The 22823-nt window shown below is 55.0% G+C and overlaps 2 protein-coding genes and 1 long non-coding RNA gene across 5 annotated transcripts; 1 reads left to right on the forward strand and 2 right to left on the reverse strand.

Annotated features, from left to right (window-relative positions):
- Positions 1 to 17: 17 nt before the first annotated feature.
- On the reverse strand, positions 18 to 5237 carry FAM71E1 (family with sequence similarity 71 member E1). 2 transcript variants are annotated; one of them, XM_032325806.1, is made up of 5 exons: positions 5053 to 5237; positions 4746 to 4864; positions 4262 to 4392; positions 962 to 1232; positions 18 to 367 (listed from the first exon to the last, which is right to left on the reverse strand). In XM_032325806.1, exons 1-5 carry the CDS (start codon positions 5138 to 5140, stop codon positions 311 to 313), a joined length of 666 nt encoding a protein of 221 aa, XP_032181697.1. In that variant the 5' UTR covers positions 5141 to 5237; the 3' UTR covers positions 18 to 310. The 2 variants fall into 2 exon arrangements, with proteins under 2 accessions (XP_032181697.1, XP_032181698.1); XM_032325807.1 differs by having other exon boundaries at positions 169 to 367; positions 5080 to 5237.
- Positions 5238 to 5342: 105 nt separating this feature from the next.
- Positions 5343 to 12309, forward strand: EMC10 (ER membrane protein complex subunit 10). Of its 2 annotated transcripts, XM_032325805.1 has the most exons (8): positions 5343 to 5552; positions 6960 to 7032; positions 7979 to 8088; positions 8973 to 9077; positions 9413 to 9594; positions 9755 to 9848; positions 10804 to 10890; positions 11120 to 11212. In XM_032325805.1, the coding sequence occupies exons 1-7, from the start codon at positions 5439 to 5441 to the stop codon at positions 10888 to 10890; spliced, it is 765 nt and encodes a 254-aa protein (XP_032181696.1). In that variant the 5' UTR covers positions 5343 to 5438; the 3' UTR covers positions 11120 to 11212. The 2 variants fall into 2 exon arrangements, with proteins under 2 accessions (XP_032181696.1, XP_032181695.1); XM_032325804.1 differs by lacking the exon at positions 10804 to 10890 and having other exon boundaries at positions 11120 to 12309.
- Positions 12310 to 15177: 2868 nt separating this feature from the next.
- LOC116579882 lies at positions 15178 to 16138 on the reverse strand. Its single transcript, XR_004281442.1, has 2 exons — positions 16051 to 16138; positions 15178 to 15885 (listed from the first exon to the last, which is right to left on the reverse strand). It is a non-coding gene; the product is annotated as an uncharacterized LOC116579882 (long non-coding RNA).
- Between the last annotated feature and the right edge of the window lie 6685 nt (positions 16139 to 22823).

The raw sequence follows: 22823 nt of genomic DNA on the forward strand, positions 1-22823 counted from the left end.
GGCTGCAGTGGCAACTACAATGAGTTAAAGAAGAAACAAAGCCCAGATGGGGAAGACCATTCTAGTGAGGTAGCCATGATGGAATGGTGGGCACTAGGTCTCATGGTGGCCCAGGGAGCCACACACGATGAACCGAACACCATGTTGAGGCAGCCATGTTGAACTGGTGATGTTGACAAAAGTGCTCATGACCTGCTTGTTGGTTCTTAAGTGGCCGATCTTTATTAACTTTAATAATTCATCTTTCTGGCCCTGAGATAGGGTACTTTGATCTCTGGTCCTTTGGTGACCTCAGGGGTATTGGGAGGAATCAGAGTCCCCAGAGTTCAGAGGTCTGTGGGTCAAGTCTGGCTTCCATGGCTTGAAGCTGGGTATAAGAAAGAATTTGTCTCAGAGGTCTTGACCTGCGGATGTATCAGCAGTTTGGGGGTGGGTAGGTGGAGTGACTTTTGTACTTACCTGGAAGGTGGGGGGAGTGGGGTATCTCAAGAGGAAGACACCCCACAGGTTTCAATGCTCCCACCTTCAAAGACTGGTGCTCCTCTCCTCCCCCTGGCCTTATAGGGAACTGGACATCCGGTTTGGCTCACCCTAGCCCTTCTGGGCCCAGGTGTCCCTCCCACATATCCCACTGAAGTAGGGCAAGGGGAGAGAGGCTGGCAGATGGGGGTGCCCAGTTAAGAAACTTGGCTCGTGTCCCCAACCCTGCCCTGGCTTGAGATTTGCTGTCTCTACACAGAGATTTCATACCCTTCCAGGACTCAGGAGTGAGGCCTTCCTTGGCGCCCTGTGCTCTCACCACAGGAATCCAGGCCCCCAGCCACTCCCACACACTCAGTAGTCCAGGTTCCCAGCCCTAGCTCAGGGTAGTCCAAATTTCCAGCTGCTTCCTCCAGTGCGCCCCACACCCCAACCCCGGAGTCCAGCCCCAGCCACGCCCTCCCCCCACCCCTCCTCCCACCTCCTCCCGCTCTATCAGGTCGTCGTCCTCATCGTCCTCGTCGTCTCCATCCTCCACCGGCGAGTACTCCTGCGTGAAAGGCACGGCTCCCTCGGCCGAATGGAAACGCAGTCGGTAGAGCAGCCGCACCCACTGGCCGAACTCCCGGTCTCGGCTCTCGGCCGGGGCCCGCAGCTGCAGGTAGAAGGCGCGGCCGGTGCGGAACTTGACCTTGAGTTGCCAGCGGCTTTCGTCGTGGACGAAGAGCTGGACGAACTGCAAGGGGAACAACCTGGGAGGGCGAAAGGGGCAGCCTCAGGTTCTGACGCTCCGTGGTTCGGCAGCCTTGCCATCCTGGGCTCCTTCAGGGTCGGAGTCGCCCACCCTAACGCCCCTCTCTCAGCCCAGAGACAGTCCCTTTTCACTTTCTCTGCCTCTTGAATTTTTTCCATCTGCATAGTACCTCTGTGTCTCCCGCTGGTCCTTCTAATAGGTAGCCGCCTTCTTGAAATTTCCAGTTGAATATGAGAATGACATCGGACCCATAACAGGTCCAACGACCAAATTCCTGACCTCCCCAACTCAAACCTGCTTCTCTTTGCCTTCCACATCCTAACTACATCCTCCCACTGCTCCGTCAGAAGTCGTGGGGTTGCTCCTGACCCCACGTTACTCTCATATCCTCATCCAATCCTGCCACAAACCCTGACAGCTCCACCATTAAAATGCCACCGTCTCCAGGATCCGGCCACTTGTAACCCCTTCCACCACCAGCCGGGACCCGCCACCCGCCCAGGGAGCTCCCTCAGCCTTCACCGCTCCGTTCCCATGCGGCCGCCAGAGGGCACCGGCCAACACCCGAGTTCACGTCCCTCCGGTGACTCCTGCGGCTCAGAGTAAAGGCAAGGTCCCTCCACACCTTGACCTTGCCCCGCAGAATCCGCCTCCTCTGTTTACCTGTCTGCTCACTCCCCTCGCTCACTCAGCCCCAGCATCACCAGGCTCTTTGCTGTTCCATAAACCTACCAGGCGAGCTCCTACCTCCGACCCTGCCTCAGGGTGGGAATCTTCCTCCAACCAGCCCCATGGCTTGGCCCCTTAATCTTGTGTTTCTCAAGAAACGCCTTCTCTCTGGGCTGCCCCATCTGTCTCCACAAACCTTCCCCCCTTGAACAAATTGTCATTTATTCTGTTTGCCTTCCCAGAGGGGGAGTTTGAAGGCAGAGATTTTGATCTCATTTTGTTCGCTGCTGCTCCCCAAGTACCCAGGGCTCACATGGTCAGTGCTCAGTGGATGCTTGTTGAGAGGGTGGATCATTTGGCCCAATACACACAGCAGGGATTTGGACCCAAGTCTTATCCACGATGGGGCAGCCATATATCACCCTCTGGCCTGGCAGTGCTACCTCTGGGGACAGACACCCTCACGCCCGTGTGCATGGATGCCCTCTGCCTACCATACTGGTTGCAATCCCATGACACTGGGCACCACTGTCCCTCAGTAGGTGGCTTCATCTCTTTATGACATTCCCCAAGTGGCAGAATAACAGTTGACGTTTACAAGGCGCTGACCCTTTGCCAGGGGCTGTTCCAAGGGCTTCACAAACATTTACGCAGTTTATCCCCTGACAGCCTGGGAAGGTGGGCTCTCCTCTAATCCCCATGTTCCAGATGGGGGAAATTGAGGCACAGACAGGTAGGGAACTTGGCCAAAGCCAGTGAAGAAGAGGTGAAGTCAGGATTTGAACCCAGGCAGGATGGTAACAGCACCAGATGAAAACTTGGGAGTCCAAAAGAGGATGTGGGGCTTGTACTTATGTTGATATAAAATGAATGCTGATACAGTGCTGATGAAGGAGTGAGCAGAGAGGAAAAGTAGTATACACCTGCCCCTGGTTTTAAAGGAAGGGTGAACACCCATAAAATGCTTATAGAATGGGCCCAGGCCAGCTCCAGGCTGCAGGCTAGAAGTGAAGGACTAGGGGCTGGTGAGTCTTGATGCATTATTTGCAGAGCAAGTTCAGTACTTTTAAATTGACGGTATGCTTTTTTGGGGGGATGGTGTTGAAGGGGTTCCAAGCACCCCTTGGCACTGTCATTAGTGTCCCTCCCACTGCAGCTCACCACTCAGTGAGTGGTGAGGTCGATTGGTGGGACAGATTAGCACTGAAAGGAAAAGAAGCAGTGTAGAAGCGAAAATGCCCCGGTGCACCGTAAGGTGTCAGCATACTGCTTTGTGGAATGTTCTAAACTTATACAGGGGGGATACATTAAAGGCTGTAAGTAGCCTTCATTTAGTTGAGGTCAGAATCAGATTCTGCCACCAAGTGGGTTGCAAAAGAACTTTTTAGGTTTCAGAACTGCAGACAAAGAACTGTGGACCCCTGTGTGTGTATGTGTGTGTGTGTGTGTGTGTGTGTGTGTGTGTGTGATGTAAGTCTTTCCTTCCTTTCCTCCCTTTCTCTCCTTAATTGTAACATGTAGTCAAAAAAGGGAAAGCCACTGGCAGAATGCTTTTACAGTATACTACACGTATGTACTTGTTTTGTTATTGGCAGCTAGAGGCAGGAGCCTAGGATGTGCGAAAGGTGTTATTTTGTGCTATGTATGTTTTGTACCTTGATGTGTATTTGCATTCCTTTTTCAGAGAGAAAACAAAAGACCTGTAGGGCTTGTGTTTAATGTGGCACTGGAGCTCAAGAGTCATGAGGTCAGGGGCACCTGGCCGGCTGGGATCCAGCCCTGAGCCAGGCTCCCTTCTTCTTGCTCTCCCTCTCCCTCTGCCATTCCCCCTGCTTATGCTCTCTGGCTCTACCTCTCTGTCAAATAAATAAACAAAATCTTAAAAAAACAAAAATCATGAGATCAATAAGGATGAGGAACCTGAGATTCTAATCCCAACCCAACCCCTGAACCACTGTGGGTCTCTGGGTAAGTGGCTCCCCTCTCTGGGCCTCAGATTATCTCTTCAAAGGATGGGACTAAGGAGCCGCACCATATGAGTATGTCAGCGATGAGACTACCTTCATGGCCTACAGCGTGCCTGGTATGCAGCAGGCGCCGCATCCATGGTTATTCTCCTGATCCTTGCCAGGGTGAGGCTGAGGACTGTCCTTCTCATGTCCATCTAGCTCTGATTTCTAGCCCCCGTGGATTGCCCTCCCTTTGTTCTGGGTGTACAGCAGCCCGCAGCAGGCTGGCAGCTATCCAAGACTCCTGGCACTGGGAGTCATCTGTGTGAGAGGAGGTGCTGCAGGGAGGGGGCCCAGGATGCCCACAGCTGGGGAAGGAGGAGGTCTAGGCTGGGATGAGGGCAGTCACCCAAAGAGCTGCAAGCGTCCGTTATCCTTGGCAGGGCCGGCCAGCAGCAACAGGTCTGGGAGTTCCAGGGCTGGACTGGAGGCTGCCACCCCCATGGTGACCTTGTTGGCGACTTCTCCTAACCGGGTCACCTGGAGCCAGGGATTAGAGGTTAGAAGGCAGATAGATGGAAGGCAGGAATGGTGGGGTTAAGGGTCATGAGCCAAGTGTATTATAAACACTGAGTCTGAGGTCAGACATCCTGGGGTCAGAAGTCAAGAGTTATCCAGGTGTGAAGTCAGGGAAAATGAACCAAGGGAATCAGAGGTCAGGGTTCACAGAGAAGCTAAAGGTGTAGAGGCATGGGGGTGGGGGTTGATCCAGAATGCCAGAAGATGAAGGTTATGGGAGAATGGTCAGAAGTCGACAGGTCAGGGGTTCCTCAAGTCAGGAAGGTCAGGGCTCAAGGTAAGGTTCGGTGTCAGGGGGTTCTGGGGCTCCACACCTGCACAAAGTTGCTCTCAAAGATGGGGAAGTCTCGCAGCTGGTCGAACTCGCCGCTCAGGAGGTGGCGTTGGAGCCGTCCGGGCCGGCCTGTAGGATAGCCCGGAACCAGGGGGCATTCTAGAGGGGCAAAGTTCAGGGGTCTAGTCCAGGAGACTGGGCCGAGGACCCCTCCAGCTGGCAGGGCCCAGGAAGTCCCGCTCTGCCAGCAGGGGAATCCTGGCCATCAGTTTTCTCAAAGCCAGCCCCATCCCTCACCTGGTTCCCTCACCTGGTCCAAGCCAGTCAGGCCTGGATCCGCCTCTCACCTGCCATCCCACCTGGTCCCTCCTCACCTGTTCCACTGGGGGCCGGCTTAATCTCTTGCCCCCGCATCATCGCAACGCCCCGCCCCATGGGGAGAGCGGAGGGAGGTGCCGCCAGAGAAAACGGGTGGGTGGCGCCGCGGGCTCTACACGTCACAACGCGGCAGACCAGGCTTAAATGTCACCGAAGAAACGCCCGTTTTTGTGACGTCATCATAGGGGGCGGTGCCCAGATACCTGGGTAAAGCTACCGCCACGGGTCTGGCGTCAGACCCTGGTAGGGGGGAGGGTGCTAGTGCGCAGGCGCAAAGAGCTGGCGCAGGCGTTTGCGCGGCAAGCTCCCAGCGCCCGGCTCGTTCCCTCCTCTGGCCTGATGGGAAGCGGTCAAAATGGCGGCGGTCGGTGTGGTGGCTGCTCGCCTCCTCCTGCTATTGCTGATGGCAGCAGCAGTCCCCAGCCGGGCCCGGGGCAGTGGCTGCCGATCCGGAGCCGCTCTGCGGGGGGTGAGTACTCACTGGTTCTGCACAGGGGGCGGCGCTGACGGAAAGCTTGGGTCTCGGGTGTTTAGGTCCGGTAAAGTGGGAAGGAGGTATTGCAGGGCCAAGAGAGAAGAGATGAAAGTGAGTATAGTTAGGAAGGCTCTAGCTCGTGAGTATGCATGAGGGCGGGGCTCGGATGGACTTGGCGCCTGGGCTTTCGGTGCTTTAAAAACGAGGATGCGCCGAAGGAGGTTGGAGCAAGAACCCGGTGTTAACGTTGGAACGCCGGGAATCCGCACTCGTTAAATATGCATGAGGAGGTGTGGCCCTGGTGAGCTTTGGCAAATGAGACGTAGGGGCGGCTAAAAGGAAAACAGCGGAGAGGCTCTGGAGTAATAGGATAGGTGCTTCCTGCATATGCATGAGGAGGGCGGGATCTTGATTTGGAGATTTAAAATCTGGACACGGAGTTGCGCAGGTGAGGGTTGCGTAGGTGCAAGGGCGTGGTTGGAGGATGCAGAGGTAGGAGAAATTTGAGTTTGGAGAAGTGGACGGCGTGGGGGCGCCTGGGTGGCTCAGTGGGTTGAGCCTCTGCCTTGGGCTCAGGTCATGATCTCAAGGTCATGGTATCCAGCCCCGCATCGGGCTCTCTGCTCAGCAGGGCGCCTGCTTTTCCCCCCACCCCGGCCCGGCTCTCTGCCTGCCTCTCTGCCTACGTGATCTCTCTCTGTCAAATAAATAAAATCTAAAAATTTTTTTACAAAGTAAAAAAAAAAAAAAAAAAAAAAGAAGTCGACAGCGTGGAGCCTTAGGAGCCTTAGCCTGAGGAGCGTCTTTGTTGTGGCTGTTAAGGTGTAAACGAGGCCACTTGTAGGGGCGCCCGGATGGCTCAGGATGGCTCAGTCCTTAAGCGTCTGCTTTTGGCTCAGGTCATGATCTCAGAGTCCCTGGATTGAGCCCCACATCAGGCTCCCTGCCCCCGGGGGGGAAGCCTGCTTCTCCCTCTCCCACTCTCCCTGCTTGTGTTCCCTCTCTGTCTCTCTCTCTCTAATAAGTAAATAAAATCTTAAAAAAAAAAAAAAAAAGAGGCCACTTGTATATAAGGTTGGGAAGGAATCTCAGGTATCCTTTAACCCACGAATGTTTACGATGCTAGGCATGAAGATACTTGCCTTGGAACTGGAGATGGTTGCCTTGGAAACAAGGTTACACTTCTTTGCAGGCTTTGGGTTTCTGGGGACCATCCAGATCATGAATTTTCATGAAATGGGCAGTTCCCGTTGGAATCACGGTGGACAGGTGTCAGTGTTTGGATATGAATATGAAAGTAAGGTTCCTCTTTCAGCCTGAGTCTGTCTTGGGATCCGGCAGTCCTGCCTTCTGCCTCGGGCTCTGATGGTCCTCACCTGGGGACCTCTCTCTCACCTGCAGGCCGGAGCAGAAGGTCGAGAGGGTGAGGGCTGTGGCACGGTGGGGCTGCTGCTGGAGCACTCATTCGAGATCGGTGAGTCTAGCAACGTCCTAGTCTGGGTACTTAGCCGGTGTCCTGTGAAGTCAAGAACTTGGGTTTGGATGCCACCCAATGTGAGACATGCCTTTCATTTACTGAAAGCTTTGCCCCTCAGAATGTGTTTGCATTATTCCGGGAAGGCTGGGGCAGGGAGGGCATGAGAGAGAAGGAACTCTACCTTTGAATACTCCCTTTACTGTAAGACACATCCTAGTTGCCTAAGGGCAACAGTAGAGCGGACTTCTCAGACCAGTCACTCTGTGGCCTGCACTAGGTGCTGGAAGTTCTGGGTGTATTCACTCTAATGCCCTCCCCGCAGCCCTGCAATGTATAGGTATTAGAGAGAGCCCCATTTTCCAGAAGGGGAAGTAGGCCCAGAGGGGCATCACATCTGTAAGTGAATGGTAGAGCCAGGACCTGCTCTATAGCCCAGCTTAAACAACTACGGTTCAGGTGTTTAGGTTCTCAGAGCACAGAGGTCAGTACAGTCCAGAGGTCTGAGCCCCCAAACTCTGGGGCACTTATTAGAAACGCTGAAGCCGGGAGCTTCCACAGACCTCCTGACTCAGACCTTGGCCTCTGCTCGGGAAAGCCCCACTGGTTCTGACATGGCCCCATGGGTGGAAGCCCCTCTGTTCTGCAGATGGGAGAACTGAGGCTCAGAGAAATGAGGTGACGGTCCCTGGGTCACCTGGTGAGGCAGAGGCAGGGCTTGGAAGCTGTGGCATTCAGACATCTGCTGTCAGCTGCCCTGTGGGATAGGAGGGTGGGACGTGGCGGGGGGGGGGGGGGGACAGTGGGGTGGGGTGGGGTGGGTGGGGGTGGGGGTCTCCACTTTGCAGGTGGGAACATGGGGGCTTGGGAAGGGGAAGCAGCCTGGTCATTGCAAGGGTCTTGGGGTTCAGTGGTGGGGTGGCTTCTGAGTCCTGACTCCCCACAGATGATAGTGCCCACTTTCGGAAGCGGGGCTCACTGCTCTGGAACCAGCAGGATGGCACTTTGTCCCTGTCACAGCGGCAGCTCAATGAGGAGGAGCGGGGCCGGCTTCGGGTGAGGAGGGCACCCAGGGCTTGCTTGGGGTGTGGGGGGACCTGTGCCTTGGACCACGCCATGCGTGTTTCAGGGCCTTTGCCCTTTGCCTGTGCTGTTCCTTCTGCGCAGCACATCCTTTTCTCTCATGGTTTTCATATCGTTGCTCCTCTTACTCCTCCAGGTTCAGTCAAGATGCTTTACAATCAGTTAGAAGGAGATTTGCTTGGGAGGAGAAAGAGATCCCTGGAATGGCCACAGTTAAATAAAAGGTTATTTCTATCATAGCCCGTCCCGTGGCTTCCTCAAGGCCAGGCTCCTGCCAGGCTTGGTTTGGTCCTCCCTAGGGATGGTGCATGGAGGTGCAGTAGGCCAGAGGAAGAGAAAAATGAGGGGTAGAGAGAGAAGTTGTCTTTTGGGGATGGCCCACAAAAGCTGCCACAGTGCACTTGCACTCTCTCCCTTTGGCTGGATGTAATTGCCTGGGAGGCTGGGGACACAGGTCTCATTGTGGGCAGGCAAGTGCCGGTGGGCGCCCTTCCTGTGGGAGGTAGTCCATTCTGGCCAGCCGTGCTTTGTGCTTCCTATGTGGTTCTTTGTCACAGCTGTCACTTCTGTGGCTGGGGAGTCCAGGTATGGGGTGGGCCTAGGTACAGCTGGATCCAGGTTTGAGGAAAATGTCCTTGGGACTCACTTCTTCCCTGGGCTGGGCTCTACTGCGTTTAAAGTGGCTTCTCCCAAAGGTGGAGTACCCAGTGGCTCCTGGCCTCACTCACCACCACTGGGCTAGGGATGAGGGGGATGCAGGCAGGTGAGACGGGGGAAGGGTCCCCTGGGCCCAGTGGTGGTCCAAGCCTGGCAGGGGCTGCGCATTGTCCTCACTGCTGCCCTCCTCTGCCCTGCAGGATGTGGCAGCCCTGAACGGCTTATACCGGGTCCGGGTCCCTCAGCGCCCTGGGGCCCCTGATGGCTCAGAAGCTGGCAGCTATGTCTCCTCTTTCGTCCCCGCGGTGAGTCAGTGATGGGACCGTCCTTGGGCCCTCCCACCTGCCCCAGCCTGGCTTCCACCATTTGTGACCTGGCGTTTATGGACAGGAAGGACTCATACCTGGCCTTGCCCTCAAGGGCTGGAGGGGGGATGGTCCGGGTGGTGGGCCCTTTGATGGGACAGCATAGGACTTCATGGGGAGGCTGTTGTACTTGGACTTGTGCCCAAGGGAGGGGGGAACCATGAAGAGCTTTGAGAGATCCTCTGGGCCCTGTGAGAAGGGTTGGAGGCTTGGGGGTCTTGGTGCAGGCAAGGTCTGGGTGGCAACCCTGATCCCCCTGCCCCGCCCCACCCCAGTGCTCGCTGGTGGAGTCGCATCTCTCGGACCAGCTGACGCTGCACGTGGACGTGGCTGGCAATGTGGTGGGCGTGTCAGTGGTGACGCACCCCGGGGGCTGCCGGGGCCATGAAGTGGAAGATGTAGACCTGGAACTGTTCAACACGTCTGTGCAGTTGCAGCCACCGGCCACCGCCCCAGGGTGAGGGCGCGCGGGGTGCGGGTGCTCCAGGATGCGGGTGCAGGGCAGGGGCATGGGCAGCACCCCCCATAATCTCCGCTCAGCCATCCTGCTGCTGCCCTTGCTGTGTCCTTGTTGGCTGACCCCGGCCCCATAGCCTCTCTCCTCTGCCCACCCCTAGTCCCGAGACCGCGGCCTTCATTGAGCGCCTGGAGATGGAGCAGGCCCAGAAGGCCAAGAACCCACAGGAACAGAAGTCCTTCTTCGCCAAATATGTGAGTGGAGCTCTGCCTACCCTGGTCCCTTCCCCCCTGAGTCCCCCCTCTGCCCTTCTCTCCCCCGTGGCCCTTGGTCTGTTCCTCTTCCTTCTGGCCTCCTGTGCGAGGGGCTTGCCTGTCACCTCCAGGCCTGTCCCCTGGCACCGGGGCTCAGCCCAAGGCCTGGATGGAGTCGGGGAGGACTGTTGAGCTGTGCTCCTTGCCTCTGCCTTGGTCTGTACCTGGCGGTGGTCACAGGGTATTCAGGCTCAGCATATGGCCTGCCCAGAGCCAGGCCTTTCTGGGAAACGGGGGCATCCTTTCAGGCTGGGGGCAGGTGCGGTACAGGCCGTGTTGGTGTTGAACAGAGGCCTGTCTGGAGGAAGGGCAGTGAGGAGGGTGGTGGTCAGGGGAGGGACGTGGTCAGTACTAGGAGGGGGCTGGGACGAGGCCTGGGCTGGGACAAAGCCTAAGCTGGGCAGGTGCTGTGAGGCTGAAGAAGGGAGGGAGGCAGAGATTGCAATGGGTCGGGGAGATTTGGAAAGGAGAGGACAGGTGGGGTCCTCTAGGTGGGGCTGGGTTGCCTTTGGCTTTGGGAGGGCACAGTTAGGGGGGGCAGGGCTATGGGTGGAGATGCTCAAGAGGCTGATCTGGAGCTGGAGAGGGGACGGGCCTGTGCTGCCAGGCTGGGGCTGGTAGGAGGAGCTGGGGGCACTGAGGCAGAAGGGTGATCTACCCAAGACAAGGGCAGGGGACAGCAGAGGCCACTGTGGGTGGGAGGATGCCAAGCCTGACTGCCCTGAGTGTGGTGCCAGTGGGGCCTCAGGTTTGCCAACAGCTCCTGCCAGCTGCACTGCCGGGAAACTGAGGCCCAGAGAGGCCAAGAACCCACTTGCCCCGGCTCTGCTCTCCCCAGTGGCCACAGGACCCCATGGCCACCCCTGGCCCTGACCTGTGCCCCCTCCCTCCTCAGTGGCACCTCATTCTCGGGGGGGCTGTGTTGCTCACAGCCCTGCGTCCTGCCGCCCCGGGGCCCACGCCGCCGCCGCAGGAGGCCTGAGTGAGGACTGAGCCCCCTCCCGCCTCCACCCCACCCTGTGCCCCACCAGCCCTTCCCCAACCTGTAGTGATGTAGGGGACCTGGGCCCCTTTCCCTCACGTGGCCTCCCCTTATGCCGGCTCCCCCACCCTCCCTGCCCTGGCAGAATCTGGCTCATACTCACTTCTCTTCTTTCTGTCTCTCTCTTTGTCTGTCTGTCCACCGTCCCATCCTCCTGTCTGGCCCACAGTGGATGTACATCATTCCCGTCGTCCTGTTCCTCATGATGTCAGGAGCACCAGACGCCGGGGGCCAGGGAGGGGGCGGCGGCGGGGGTGGTGGCGGGGGCAGTGGCCGCTGAGGGTGGGGGGCATCAGCGCCTGGTCTTCTTTCATGCAGGCAACCCCCTCCCGCCAGAGTGCTCTTGTCCTTGATCATCCCAAGAAGGATTTGCTAGCTCCCCCTGTCCCCATCCCGTGATGGTAGGGGGATACTCCTCCTAGGAGTCCTTTCCCTCTAGGCGGACAGGTGGCCAGATTCTGGCATACCCTGCCTTCCCCTGTGATCCTTCCATAGCCCCAAAGGCTTCCTTTTGGCCACAGCATGGAGCTCGAGCTCCTGGTCCCGCTCTGACCTTATGTTTTCCCCCCTTCCCCTGAGCCTTGTAGTTTGGGAACATGCCGAGTTCTCTCCAGCCTCTGTGCCTTTGTTCGTGGTCTCCTCGCCCTGCCTGTCCCAGGCCTGGCTAGAGGGTCCCCCTAACTTGTCTGACTGGATTGGCCCACACACTTTCCACCTGTCTGCCCTCAGGGGCCTGGCACAGAGCAGGTGTGGGCTGGCTATGGGCGTCCCTTGGCCCCATTCCAGCAGCCCTGCCTTGGGACCCCGCTTCGGCCTTTATCTGCCCATGGCTCCAAGCAGGAGTTGGGGTGTTGTGCCCTGTCTGGATGCCAGGCCTCCCACAGGCTTTGGGGAATGCAGAAATGTTTAAAGTAAAAACAAAGTAATGTCTGGTAGAGTTGAGAGCCGATGATGTAAATAGAATCCCTTCCCCAGCCTGGAATGTCTTCCCTGGGACAGGCCACCAGGAGAGGACTGCTGGCCTTTCCTATTTATCATCCCACCCCGCCGATCTATTTAAAAAATACCAACAATCTATTGAAATACATCAATGTTTTGAAAAGGTATGACTTCCAGCAACCAAATGCAACCGTTGATTTGGTTGCAGGGAAGTCCTTATGTACAGGCTTTATTGAATTCCGCTCTTTGCTCTATGTATTATCCAGAAACACACAGAAATGGCTGTCATGGTCGCTGAAATGTCTGTGTAATGCTTTGTGGTGTTGTATGGTGGTTTATTAAACTGTTCCCCAAATGTTCAACATTTAGCTTCCTGCTGGATATGGTTATAAATAGCATGGCAGCGAGTGCTCTCCAGTCTCTCTTTGGTGAGTGTGAATTATTTCCTGGGGATGCATGACCAAAATCACGATGGCAGATTGGAAACACTTACGGGAAAGTAACGCGTTCGTGTGGCTTGAGTATCAAAACAATATCAAAGGTATGTGGTGGACAGGTGTCTCGCCCAGTTGCTTTCATTTGCTTAACTTCTCCTTGTGCCAGCAGGGGCAGGGAGGGACACACGCTCTCCTTTCTTTGTAACGCAGAAGTAGCAAATCCCCTCCACCGCCCAGCCCTTGCCTCTTGGCTCCTGCACCTAATGTTCTGGAGACTTCTCCTAATGGGGGAGTGGCCTCGTCCTTGCACCCCATCAGAGAACTGCACCGGAGCTCATTCAACCTGGCCTCTGCCTGCGGCTGTCACTGTTTCCCGGATGCAGATGTAACCAGGGTAAAACCCCAGCAGCAGAATGACCAGCCAGAGGAAGGTGGCATTTGTATAAATGTGACCCACGTTGCTAAGTTGCCCCCATCGAGCAGACACCGGTCACCATTCCCCCACGGCCTTGTCAGCAGATGGCTCAGACCTCTCCGTGTCGTGAGGCTCTGATCCATGTCAGGAGGGAAGTGGAGCCCGATAGCACCACAGGGATTTTCTGGGAACCGTTCTTGTCCTTTGCTCAAGGGTAGCATTTAGGATTTTGAATTCCTCTTGTGATTTGTCTGATGTTGCTGACACCTAAAGCCACCCCCGTCTGTTTTCTGGTCCCTCTGGATTCCTGTCCTGCTGCGGCCCTTTCTTTGGACCTTCTCTTCTCTCTGACCTCTCTCCCAGGGGCCAGCCACTCCCTGCTGCGCTGCGACAAGTGGCCTGAGAGTTCCAAACAGTCCCACTGATTTGCAGTTCTGCAGTATTTTCTCCGACTGTGTTGTGTTACACACCCACCAGCAGTGGGGGTTATTATTCCACCCATTTCTTTGTGGCTTCAATACATAAAACAGTGTCCAAGGGGTGCTCTAACTTGGCCTTTCTTTCCCATCTGCGCTCCATGTGAATTGCCCCCATGGTGTTCACTGCCGCTTTCTTGGACAAGGTTCAGACTCAGAGTTCCTAACCCATTGCCTCATAGACAGTGGCATTCTTGCCCCAGGCATTGGTTGGACCATTTTCTAATTCTGTCATGGATTGAAATTGAGCTCTTTACCCATCTGATTACCTCCTTTTCCTCTATGACTCTCTAGATCCCTCTGGAGCAGGCAGAGTTCCTCTGCAGTGTACTTCAGCCACTGTCTGAGTTGGCACAGTCTCCATGAGGCTCTGTCTTCGTGCATCTTTTCTAATACTTGCCTCTTCATGGAGAGCTCACTTACTATTTCGTTTTCTTGACCAGGGTGTCTGGGGATATAGCACGAAACTCAAAAGATACTGTAGGATCCAAAGCCAAGAGCCTTCTGCTCAGTGCAGCCTGGTACCTGTTCCCCTCACTGAGGGCGGCCTGACTGACCAGTCTCCTGCTCCTAGCTCTGGAGATACTCTCTACATAAACAAGCAAATGTCTATGTAAATAATTTTTACAAAAATGTGTAGCTCTAGTTTTTTGTTTTGTTTTGTTTTTAAAGATTAATTTATTAGAGTGCACAACAGGGTGGTGTGGGGAGAGGCAGAGGGAGAAGCAGACTTCTTCCTGAACAGAGATCCCGATGTGGGACTCGATCCCAGGATCATCACCTGAGCCAAAGGCAGATGCTTAACAAACTCATACGCCCAGGTGCCCTGTAGTTCTAGGTTGTTGGTTTTTTTTCCTCTTTCTCTCTCTGAGTTGGAGAGGTTTCCACCTTGGCTGTAAAGTGCATCCTCCTCCTGTGATGTGGCTGGCTCAGAGGTGACATCATTGGTCCCCGTGGAGGGACCCTCAGGTTGTTGCAAGCAGAGCTGCAGGGATCTCCGTGTGCACACATGCACGTATGTCTGCAGGACATGCTGCCAGAGGAGGACTTGCTGGGGCAGCATCGGGCACCTCCCATCCACACTGGAGCCCCTCTTGCTGACTATCCTCAAACCCGTCTCCCGCTCAGACTCCCCTCCTGGTCTCCAGACCCCCAGCTCCTTCCCCAGGCAGTGCTGCCCATAGAGTCTCTGCCACCCATCCGCCCCCAGTCGGAGGTCCTGCAGGAATCCTACCCAATAAGTGGTGCCACCATCTGCTTGGCCTCATAGGCTGGATCACTGCATTGCCCGACTCTGCTGTTCCTTCCTGCCTCACCCCTTGTCCTGTCCCCCATGGCCCCAACCCTGGCCTCATCCTTCCCTACCTGGACCTTTCAGCCCAGCCTCCTCCCTGGCCTTGTGGGGGGACTTCTGACACCAAAGCTGCCCCCCTCACTCCTCCTCTGTTCCTAGCCCTCCCATGGCTGCCCAGTGCCCTCAGGGCAAAGTCCCAGCCCCTCAGCCTGGCTTTGGAAGTGTCTTAAGTTTCCAGTCTGTTCTCTTTTTCAGCCTCACTGAGGAGCACCTCCCAACCTTAATGAGTCCCTCAGATACCACCCTCTATGCCCCCTCTGTCTCTGTCTCTCCATCTCCACGGAGCTCAGTGCCCAGTGTCTCCCTCCTGTGCCTTTCCCCCGGCCTCCTAACCTGTGGTCTAAGATGTGAGAGCACCTGCAAGGTAAATGCTCAGTGAAAGGACGGCCTCCCTCTCCGGTTTCCTGCCTCGCCCTTTGGATGCGCTTCTTTGCCCCACAAAATGTTATCTGCTCTCTGGCATTTAGGAAACCCTTTTCCCCAGCCCAGCATTTAGGTATACTTAGTGCAGTTATAGGACAGGCAATCTTTTAAAATATATAAGGCTAACTTTAGTATTTGAAGACTTTACTATCCCAAATTGAGCATTGTAGCAGGTGGCTTTTGGAAGGAGTTCTATAGGCGCCTTTATTTAACCCATCAGAGAGATGCCATGGTGAGAATCGGGGACTAATCCCTGAGGCCTCTTTAGCTGTCAGTCATTCATCTTTGCCTGCACCCACCTCCCAGTCAGCAAGACATAATGGTGTCATTACAAAGAAAAACTCGATTTGGCCTGATTCCTAGAAATAGGCTCCCAAGCAAACTGTAAAGCAAATCCCACCTTCCTTAGTTTCCCACAGTGGTCATGTATGTATTTCTGTGGCAGTGCAGAGGAGAAGCCAGCTGTAGGATGACTTGAAAACACGAAGTCAGTCTGGAGGTGTATGTTGGCACGCTATGAAGCTTGCTGGGTACCGTACCATATTGACCAGGAGTAAAAATTTTCATTTTTGCAGAGTTTTGCTTGAGACCATTTCTGGTATCTAATACAGCTTGGTAACAGTTCTGTCCTCTATCAGTAGGTGGCGATAAAAGAGTTCATCCTGCTTGAGAATGCCCCTCAGGCCCATAGCATGCTCGGCTGGATACTCTGGGGAGGTCAGGCCCATGTGGACCCTCTCTCTGAAGAAAAGAGCTTTTCAGGGGGTGCTTTTGGCCCTTGAGAAGGTTGGGGTTCCCATGAAGCCTCTGTCTTAGCAGGTGCTGGTCTTCAGGAACACGGGTTCCTGTGTTCCCAACTGCAAAATGAAGTCCTCCCATGCTCCATGCTTCCTGAGGAAGAGTAGATGGTGGCAGGTTGGGGAGAATTGGGGCAGAAAGGAGGCAGCCTCCTTCTCAGCAAACTCAGAGAGAAGTTGAGGGATCAGGAGAGTGGAGAAGGAGCCACTTCCTGGCCAACTGCAGGGTGGTTCAGCCCTTCCCAGCCCTGGCACTTACATGCAAGTGTCTTTAACTCTGAGCCAACTCCTCGGTTCCTCCTTCCTAGGCGGGGGGCAGGCGTCCTTCCTCCAGGCAGTGGGCAGCATCCGGGACAGACAGAAAAGAGAGAAAATGGGTGTCACAGAGGCCCTTCCACCCTCGGGGGTGGGGTGGGGGTGGGGAAGGCCTGGCTTGGCAGCCCTGTTCCAGGCTGCGCAGATCTCTTGGAGGATGTCAGCTCCGAACTTCAGGAAGGGAGAGGGAAGGAGGGGAGGCAAAGGGAGAGGATGTGGCTGGCAGAGCCTGGAGGGGCCTCCCTGACACTGGGAGACAAGGTGCAGAGGAAAGGCGGCCAGTGGAGGGGAGAAGTCTGGCAGGAGAGAAGAGGTGACAGATTCAAAAAGGAGAGAAAGGAAAGAGCGAGAGAGATTGGAAGGGTGGGGAGAGAGAAGAGAAGTGGGGAGAGAGAAGGGATGGAGATGAGCAAGAGAGGGGAGCAAAGAGGAAAGATGAAGAGAAAGTGTAGGGGGAAAAAACGAATGAGGAGAGGGGAAAAGGAAGCGAGAGATGAGAGAGAAGACAGGCTGGGGTGGGGGGCGGTCCCGAGCGAAGCAGGCAGAGAGGGGTGAGGAAAGGAGACCGTGGCGGGGAGAGCGAGGCTGGGGGAAGGAGAAGGAGGGAGAGAGACCATGGGACAGAGTCGGAAATGGAAGGCCGGGCGGAGGAGCGGCCCGCGAGCAGCCAAGGCGGACGGGGTAAGAAGGCCCAGACGGCGGGAGGGGAGAGGGGAAGGAAAGGGAGAGAAAGGGGGAAGCAAGGAGCGCAGAGCTTGCTGGCGGCCCGGATGCAAAGGCCAAAGCCGAGCGGGACAGGGGAGGAGAGCAGAGCAGGCAGAAGGAAGGAAAGCGGAGGAAGGGAACACAGCAGGCGGGAAAGAGAGAAAAGGAGAAAAATGAATACGGGAGTGTGGAGAGACAGCGAGCGTGCGAGCGGCCGGCAGGAAAGAGAAGAGCAGAGGCGGGAAGAGGCCGAGAAAGAAGGGGTGTGAGGGAAGGGCGAGGAGCCGGGCGCGGGGAGGGGAGGTGAGAGAGAAGTGGAAGAAAATTGAGAGGAAAACGCCGAAGCCCGAACTGAGAGGAGTGAGGGGTGTAGTGCGGGTGGCGGGATCGCACCGCGGTAGAGTGCGAGGAAGAGAAGGGGCGGAGGGAAACCAGGGAGCTAAGAGCGGCCAGAGCGCGCACGCGCACAGCCGCACCCCCCCCCCCCCTCCACGCGCACAGTGATGCGCTCGCGCGCCCCGAGGCCCGGGCCAGAGGTGGCGGAGCAGGGAAGCCAGGGAGAGGCGGCGGGAAACGAGGAAAGCCGGGAGCGAGGGCAGCGGGAAGGGCGGGAGGCGCGCACGCGGGGCTCACATCCGGCAGCCGAGAGCCCGCTGGCTCCTGCGCGCCCGGCCGCCGCCCAGGGAGAGACAGGCGCGACGGCTGGGGAAACGGAGAGCGTCCCGAGCCCGCGGTGCCTCGGGGAGGGGAAGCGGGCGGGGAAGGGGACCGCGGGTGCGACGGAGCCAGAACTGGAGAAGAGGGAAGGGAAGGCATCCGCCTCCCGCGAGGAGACGCCGGTCCTGGGCGCGGGCCGTGCTCCCCGTCCCGGGGCGCGAGAAGCTGCAGACACCGGCGGGCTCCTGGTCCCCGGAGCGGGCAGGACGTGACACGAGTTTCGCGTCGTGTCAAACGCAAATCACGGGGCCGTTTGTTCGGAGGCAGGAGACGCGTGTCACCAGCTCGCCGGGACGTCCGGCCCGCTCCGTAGGTGCCAGAGGGGCCTCCGGGCCGTGGAAGGCGGCGGGGGTGCAGCCCACAGGGGGAGGAGCAGATGTGGAAGGAAGAGAGACGGGGAGACCGGAGAGTGTGGGCGAGGCGCTCGGGGGGCGTGAAGAGGCAGAAAAATGGTCAAGGAAAGTTGGTGGGGGGGTACTGTCCAGGAAAGTGGGTTAGAGATGGAATGGCGGGAAGGGCCCTGGCGGGTGAAGGCGAGTTGGGGAGTAAAAGAATCGATGAAAAGGTACAGGAAAAGCGGAATCGGAGTGTGGTTAGACTGGGGGCGGGGGCAGATAGGAGACCCCATGGACCCCGTGTCTGTGTGAGGGACAGGAGGACAGAGGGGAGAAGGGGATGGGAAGCTGAAAGCAGAAGGAAAAGAGGCGCTCCCTGACTACAACCAGACGGACGCGGGGGGGTGGGTGTGAACCAGATATAAGGAAAAGAAGCTGGAGGCGAAGGGGGCAGGAGGAGAGGCGCAGAGAAGCCGAGGGAGGGAAGAGGGTGCGGGGTGTCAACCAGCGTGCCGGGGGTGGGGGGGGCGCCACAGGGTGCCCCAGAGCAGCCCTCGGGTCAGAGCAGCTGTGGGAACCGGAAGGAGCAGGAAGCTCTAGGCTCGGGGATGCCCCTCCCATACCTCCTGGGGAGGAAAGGGACCGAGTAGGCAACAGGGCAGAGTTAAGCGCAGGGGGAGGAGAATGTGAGGTGGGGTCCTGAGGAAAGGAGATAAGCTTCCAGAGAGGGTGAGAGCAGCAGGACCGGAAGCCAGACAGGTGGGGTTGGGGTGGATGAAGGTGAAGAAAGACAAGCGCATGGTTTCTGGGAGAAATAGGAGAAGTGAGAGAGAGAGAGAGAGAGAGAGTGTGTGTGTGTGTGTGTAATAAAGGGTAGTTCTGAGGAGCACGATGAGAGGAATAGAGAAGACCTGTGTAGGGAGAGACGCAGATCAGGACAGAGAAGAGAGGAGGAGGAGGAGAAGCAAGGCACAATAAAAAAAAGTGTGAGGAAAGGAAACCAGAAAGTAGTGTGAGGAGGAAAGTGTGTGTGTGTCATAGACAGGGCAGAGACAAACAGTGTGGGGGACAGAGGAAAAGAGGTGAGAAAGGAAAAAGATGAAGAGAGACAGAGGGAATGAGAGTCTGAGAGGGAATCTGAGAGAGGGAGAGTCAGAGAGAGAGAGTCTAAGAGAGGGAGAGAACCTGAGAGTCAAACAGAATCACAGACAGAGTCTGAGAGAGGGAGAGAGAGGGAGAGAATCTGTCAGAGAGACTGAGAGAATCTGAGAGGGAAAGAGAGACAGAGTTTGAGAGGGAGAGAGACTCAGAGAATCTGAGAGAGGCAGAGTCGGAGGGACAGACAGTCACACAGAGAGAGACAGTCTGAGATGAGGGAGACAGAATCAGAGAGTCTGAGAGAGGGAGAGAGAGAGAGGGAAAGAGTCTGGGAGAGAGACAGAGTTTGAGAGGAAGAGAGAGTCTGAGAGAGAGGCAGAGTTGGAGGGACAGTCACACAGAGAGAGACAGTCTGAGAGAGGGAGACAGAATCAGAGAGGGAGAGAGTCAGTGAGAGAATCTGATAGTCAGAGAGAGAAAAACTGAGAATCTGAGAGAGGGAAAGAGTCTGGAAGAGAGATAGAGAGACAGAGAGAATCTAAGAGTTTGAGAGGGAGAGAGTCTGAGAGAATCTGAGAGAGAGGCAGAGTCAGAGGGACAGACAGTCACACAGAGAGAGACTGAGAGAGAGAAAGAATCTGAGAGAGGGAGACACAATCAGAGAGAGAGCCAGAGAGAGCCAGAACCTGAGTCAGAGAAAGAGACTGAGAGTATCTGGGAGAGAGTCAGAGAGAGAGAATCTGAGTGAAAGAGAGAATCACACACACATAGTTATAGAGAATCTGAAAGTGAGAGTCTAAGAGAATGAGAGGGTCTGAGGAGAAAGTCTGAGTGAAAGAGAGACTGAGAGAGAGAGAGTGTGTGTGTGTGAGAGAGAAAATCGGAGTGAAAGAGAGTCTGAGAGAGAGAGAGAGAAAGAGTCTGAAAAAGTTTGTCTGAGGGAGAGTCTGAGTGGGAGAGAGACAGAATCTGAGTCAGAGAGAGACAGTTTGAGAGAGGGAGAGAGAGTCTGAGGGAGAGTGAGACAGACAGAGAAGGAGAGTCTGAGAGAGAAAGACAGTCTGAGAAAGTCTGAGAGTTTGAGTCAGAGAGAAAGAGAGAGGGAGAGTCAGAGAGTCTCAAAGTCTGAGAGAGAAATAGAGAGTCTGAGAAAGTCTGAGAGAAAGAGTTTGAGAGAGTCTGAAGTGGTCAGAGAGTGAGAGAGTGGGGGCAGTTTGAGACAATCTGAGAGAGAAAGAGTCTGAGAGAATCTGAGAGAAGGAAAGTTTGAGTCTGGGAGAGAGTGAAGAAGTCTGAGAGGGAGAGAGAATGAGAGAGAGAGTCTGAGAGGGAGATAAAATCTGAGAGAGTCTGAGAGAGGGAGAGTGTGAGATTCTGAGAATAGAGGGAGAAAGAGCCTGAGAGAATCAGGAAGAGTCAGAGAGAGTCTCAGAAAGTCTGGGTGAGTCTGAGAGAGAGAAATAGTCAAGAAAGTCAGAGGGAGAGAGAGTTTGAGAGAGTCTGAGAAAGTCTGAGTGAGGGAGAGAGAGTTTGAAAAAGAGTCTGAGAGAGAGAGAGAGAGTGTGTGTGTGTGTGTGTGTGTGTGTGTGTGTGTAAGAGAGAATCTGAGTGAGGGGTGCCTGGGTGGCTCAGTGGGTTAAGCCTCTGCCTTCAGCTCAGGTCATGGTCCCAGGGTCCTGGGGTCGAGCCCCGCATCAGGCTCTCTGCTCGGCGGGAAGCCTGCTTATTCCTCCCTCTCCTGCCTGCTTCTCTGCCTACTTGTGATCTCTCTCTCTGGGTCAAATAAATAAAATCTTTAAAAAAGAGAGAGAGAGAGACTATCTGAGTGAAAGAGCCTGAGAGTCACAGAGTGTCAGAGAGAGAGTCTGAAAGGGTCTGAAAAGGAGAGAGTTTGTCAGAGTCCATCTGAGAGTCCAAGTGAGACACAGAGTTGAGGGAGAGTCTGAGTGGGAGAGAGAGAGAGACAGAATCTGAGTCAGAGAGACAGTCTGAGAGAGGGAGAGAGAGTCTGAGGGAGAGTGTGAGACAGACTGAGAGAGAGAAGGAGAGTCTGAGAGTCAAAGTCTGAGAGAGAAAGTCTGAGAGAGAGTTTGAGTCAGAGAGAGTGTCTGAGAGAATAAGAGAGTTTGAGTCAGAGAGAAAGAGAAAGTCTCAGAAAGTCTGAGAGAAAGAGTTTGAGAGTCTGAGGAAGTCAGAGAGTGAAAGAGTTGGGGGAATTTGAGACAATCTGAGAGAAGGAAACTTTGAGAGTCTGGGAGAGAGTGAAAAAGTCTGAGAACTCTAGAGAGAATGAGAGAGGGAAGGTCTGAGAAAGAGTCTGAGGGGGAGAGAAAGTCAGGGAGAGTGTGAGATAGTCTGAGAAAGAGGGAGAAAGATGTCTGAGAGGGAAAGTCAGAGAATCAGAAAGGGAGAGTCTGAAATAGAGTCAGAGAGAGAATGAGTTTGAGAAAGTCTGAGAAAGTCAGAGAGAGTCTGATAGGGGGAGTTTGAGACAGTTTGAGAGAGAAAGAGAGTGAGAAAGTCAGGGAGAGAAAGTCTGAGAGAATGAGAGAGGGATAGAGGGCCTGAGAGAGACAGAGAGTCTGAGAGAGAGTCTCAGAAAGTCTGAGAGAGTCTGAGACAGAGAGAAATAGAGTCTGAGAATGTCAAAAAGAGAGAGAGTCTGAGAGAAAGAAAGTTTGAGAGAGGGAGTTTGAGACAGTCTGAGATTGGGAGAGAGAGTCTGAGAGAAGGAGAGTCTGAAAGAGTTTGAGAGTCTCAGAAAGTATAGTGTGAGTGAGAGAAATAGAGTCTGAGAAAGAATCTGAAAGAGAAAAAGTCAGAGAGAGTCTTAAGAGAATCAGGGAGAGAGTTTGTGAAAGTCTGAGAGAGGGAGAGTTTGGGAGTGAGAGTCTGAGAAAGTCTGAGAGAAAGAGAATCTCAGAGGGGGAGAGTCTTAAGAGATAGAGCGTGTGTCAGAAAATCTGAGAGGGAGAGTCTGACGGAAAGAATTTGAGAGAGAGTAAGAAAGTCTGAGAGGAAAAGTCTAAGAGAGTCTGAGAGAATCAGAGAGTCAGTCGGAGAGTTTGAGACAGGCTCAGAGAAAGTGAGAGAATCAGTGAGAAAGTCTGAGAGAGGAAGAGTCAGAAAGAGTCAGAGAGAGTCTCAAAGTCTGAGAGAATCTGAGAAAGTCTGAGTCAAAGAGAAAAAGAGGGAGTTTGAGAGAGTTTGAGGAAGTCTGAGAGACAGAGAGAGAGAAAAAAAAAAGAGAGTCTAAGAGAAATAGGTGCCTGGGTGGCTCAGTGGGTTAAGCCTCTGCCTTTGGCTCAGGTCATGATCCCAGCATCCTGGGATCAAGCCCCGCATTGGGCTCTCTGCTCCGCAGGGAGCCTGCCCTCTCTCTGCCTGTCTCTCTGCCTACTTGTGATCTCTCTCTGTCAAATAAATAAAATCTTAAAAAAAAAAAAAAGAAAGAAAAAGAAGTAGGGAGAGAGAGAGTTTGAGAAAGTCTGAGAGAGAGAGGGAAAAGAACGAGTGAGAGAGAGAGTGAGAGCATGGGAGACTCAGGTAGTCAGAGATGGAGAGTCTGGAGAAGTCTGAGAGAGTCTAAGAATCAGAGAGAGGGAGTGAGAGAGTTTTTGAGAAAGTCAGAGAGGGAGAGAGAGAGTCTGAGGAAGTCTGAAAGAGAGAGAGAGGAAACAGACAAGAGAACTGCAGTGGGACAGACACTCAGAGGCGGGGAGACTGGCAGGAAAGTTCCCTTTCCCTCCTGACTGCCAGTCCTTATCTGCTGCTCCAGGCGGTGGGAGCCTGGCAGCAGGCCGCAGGGCAGGGAGAGAGTAACTTACGGCTTCTTGGCCAGAAGAACCAGCACCTCCTCCAT

The sequence above is a fragment of the Mustela erminea genome, chromosome 19 (genome assembly GCF_009829155.1).
Source record: "Mustela erminea isolate mMusErm1 chromosome 19, mMusErm1.Pri, whole genome shotgun sequence".
Lineage (NCBI taxonomy): Eukaryota > Metazoa > Chordata > Mammalia > Carnivora > Mustelidae > Mustela > Mustela erminea.

Bases quoted from the DNA above. Each gene is read 5' to 3' on its own strand.
- EMC10 (XM_032325804.1), top strand. From the start codon at position 5,439: ATGGCGGCGGTCGGTGTGGTGGCTGCTCGCCTCCTCCTGCTATTGCTG. The intron at 9,595-9,754 runs GTGAGGGCGCGC...GCCCACCCCTAG, and splicing joins CCACCGGCCACCGCCCCAGG to TCCCGAGACCGCGGCCTTCA. The intron at 9,849-11,119 runs GTGAGTGGAGCT...TCTGGCCCACAG, and splicing joins AGTCCTTCTTCGCCAAATAT to TGGATGTACATCATTCCCGT.
- FAM71E1 (XM_032325806.1), bottom strand. From the start codon at position 5,140: ATGGGGCGGGGCGTTGCGATGATGCGGGGGCAAGAGATTAAGCCGGCC. The intron at 1,233-4,261 runs GTGACTGCCCTC...TCGCCCTCCCAG, and splicing joins GGACGCTTGCAGCTCTTTGG to GTTGTTCCCCTTGCAGTTCG. The intron at 368-961 runs GTGGGAGGAGGG...TCTTATACCCAG, and splicing joins ACCTGATAGAGCGGGAGGAG to CTTCAAGCCATGGAAGCCAG.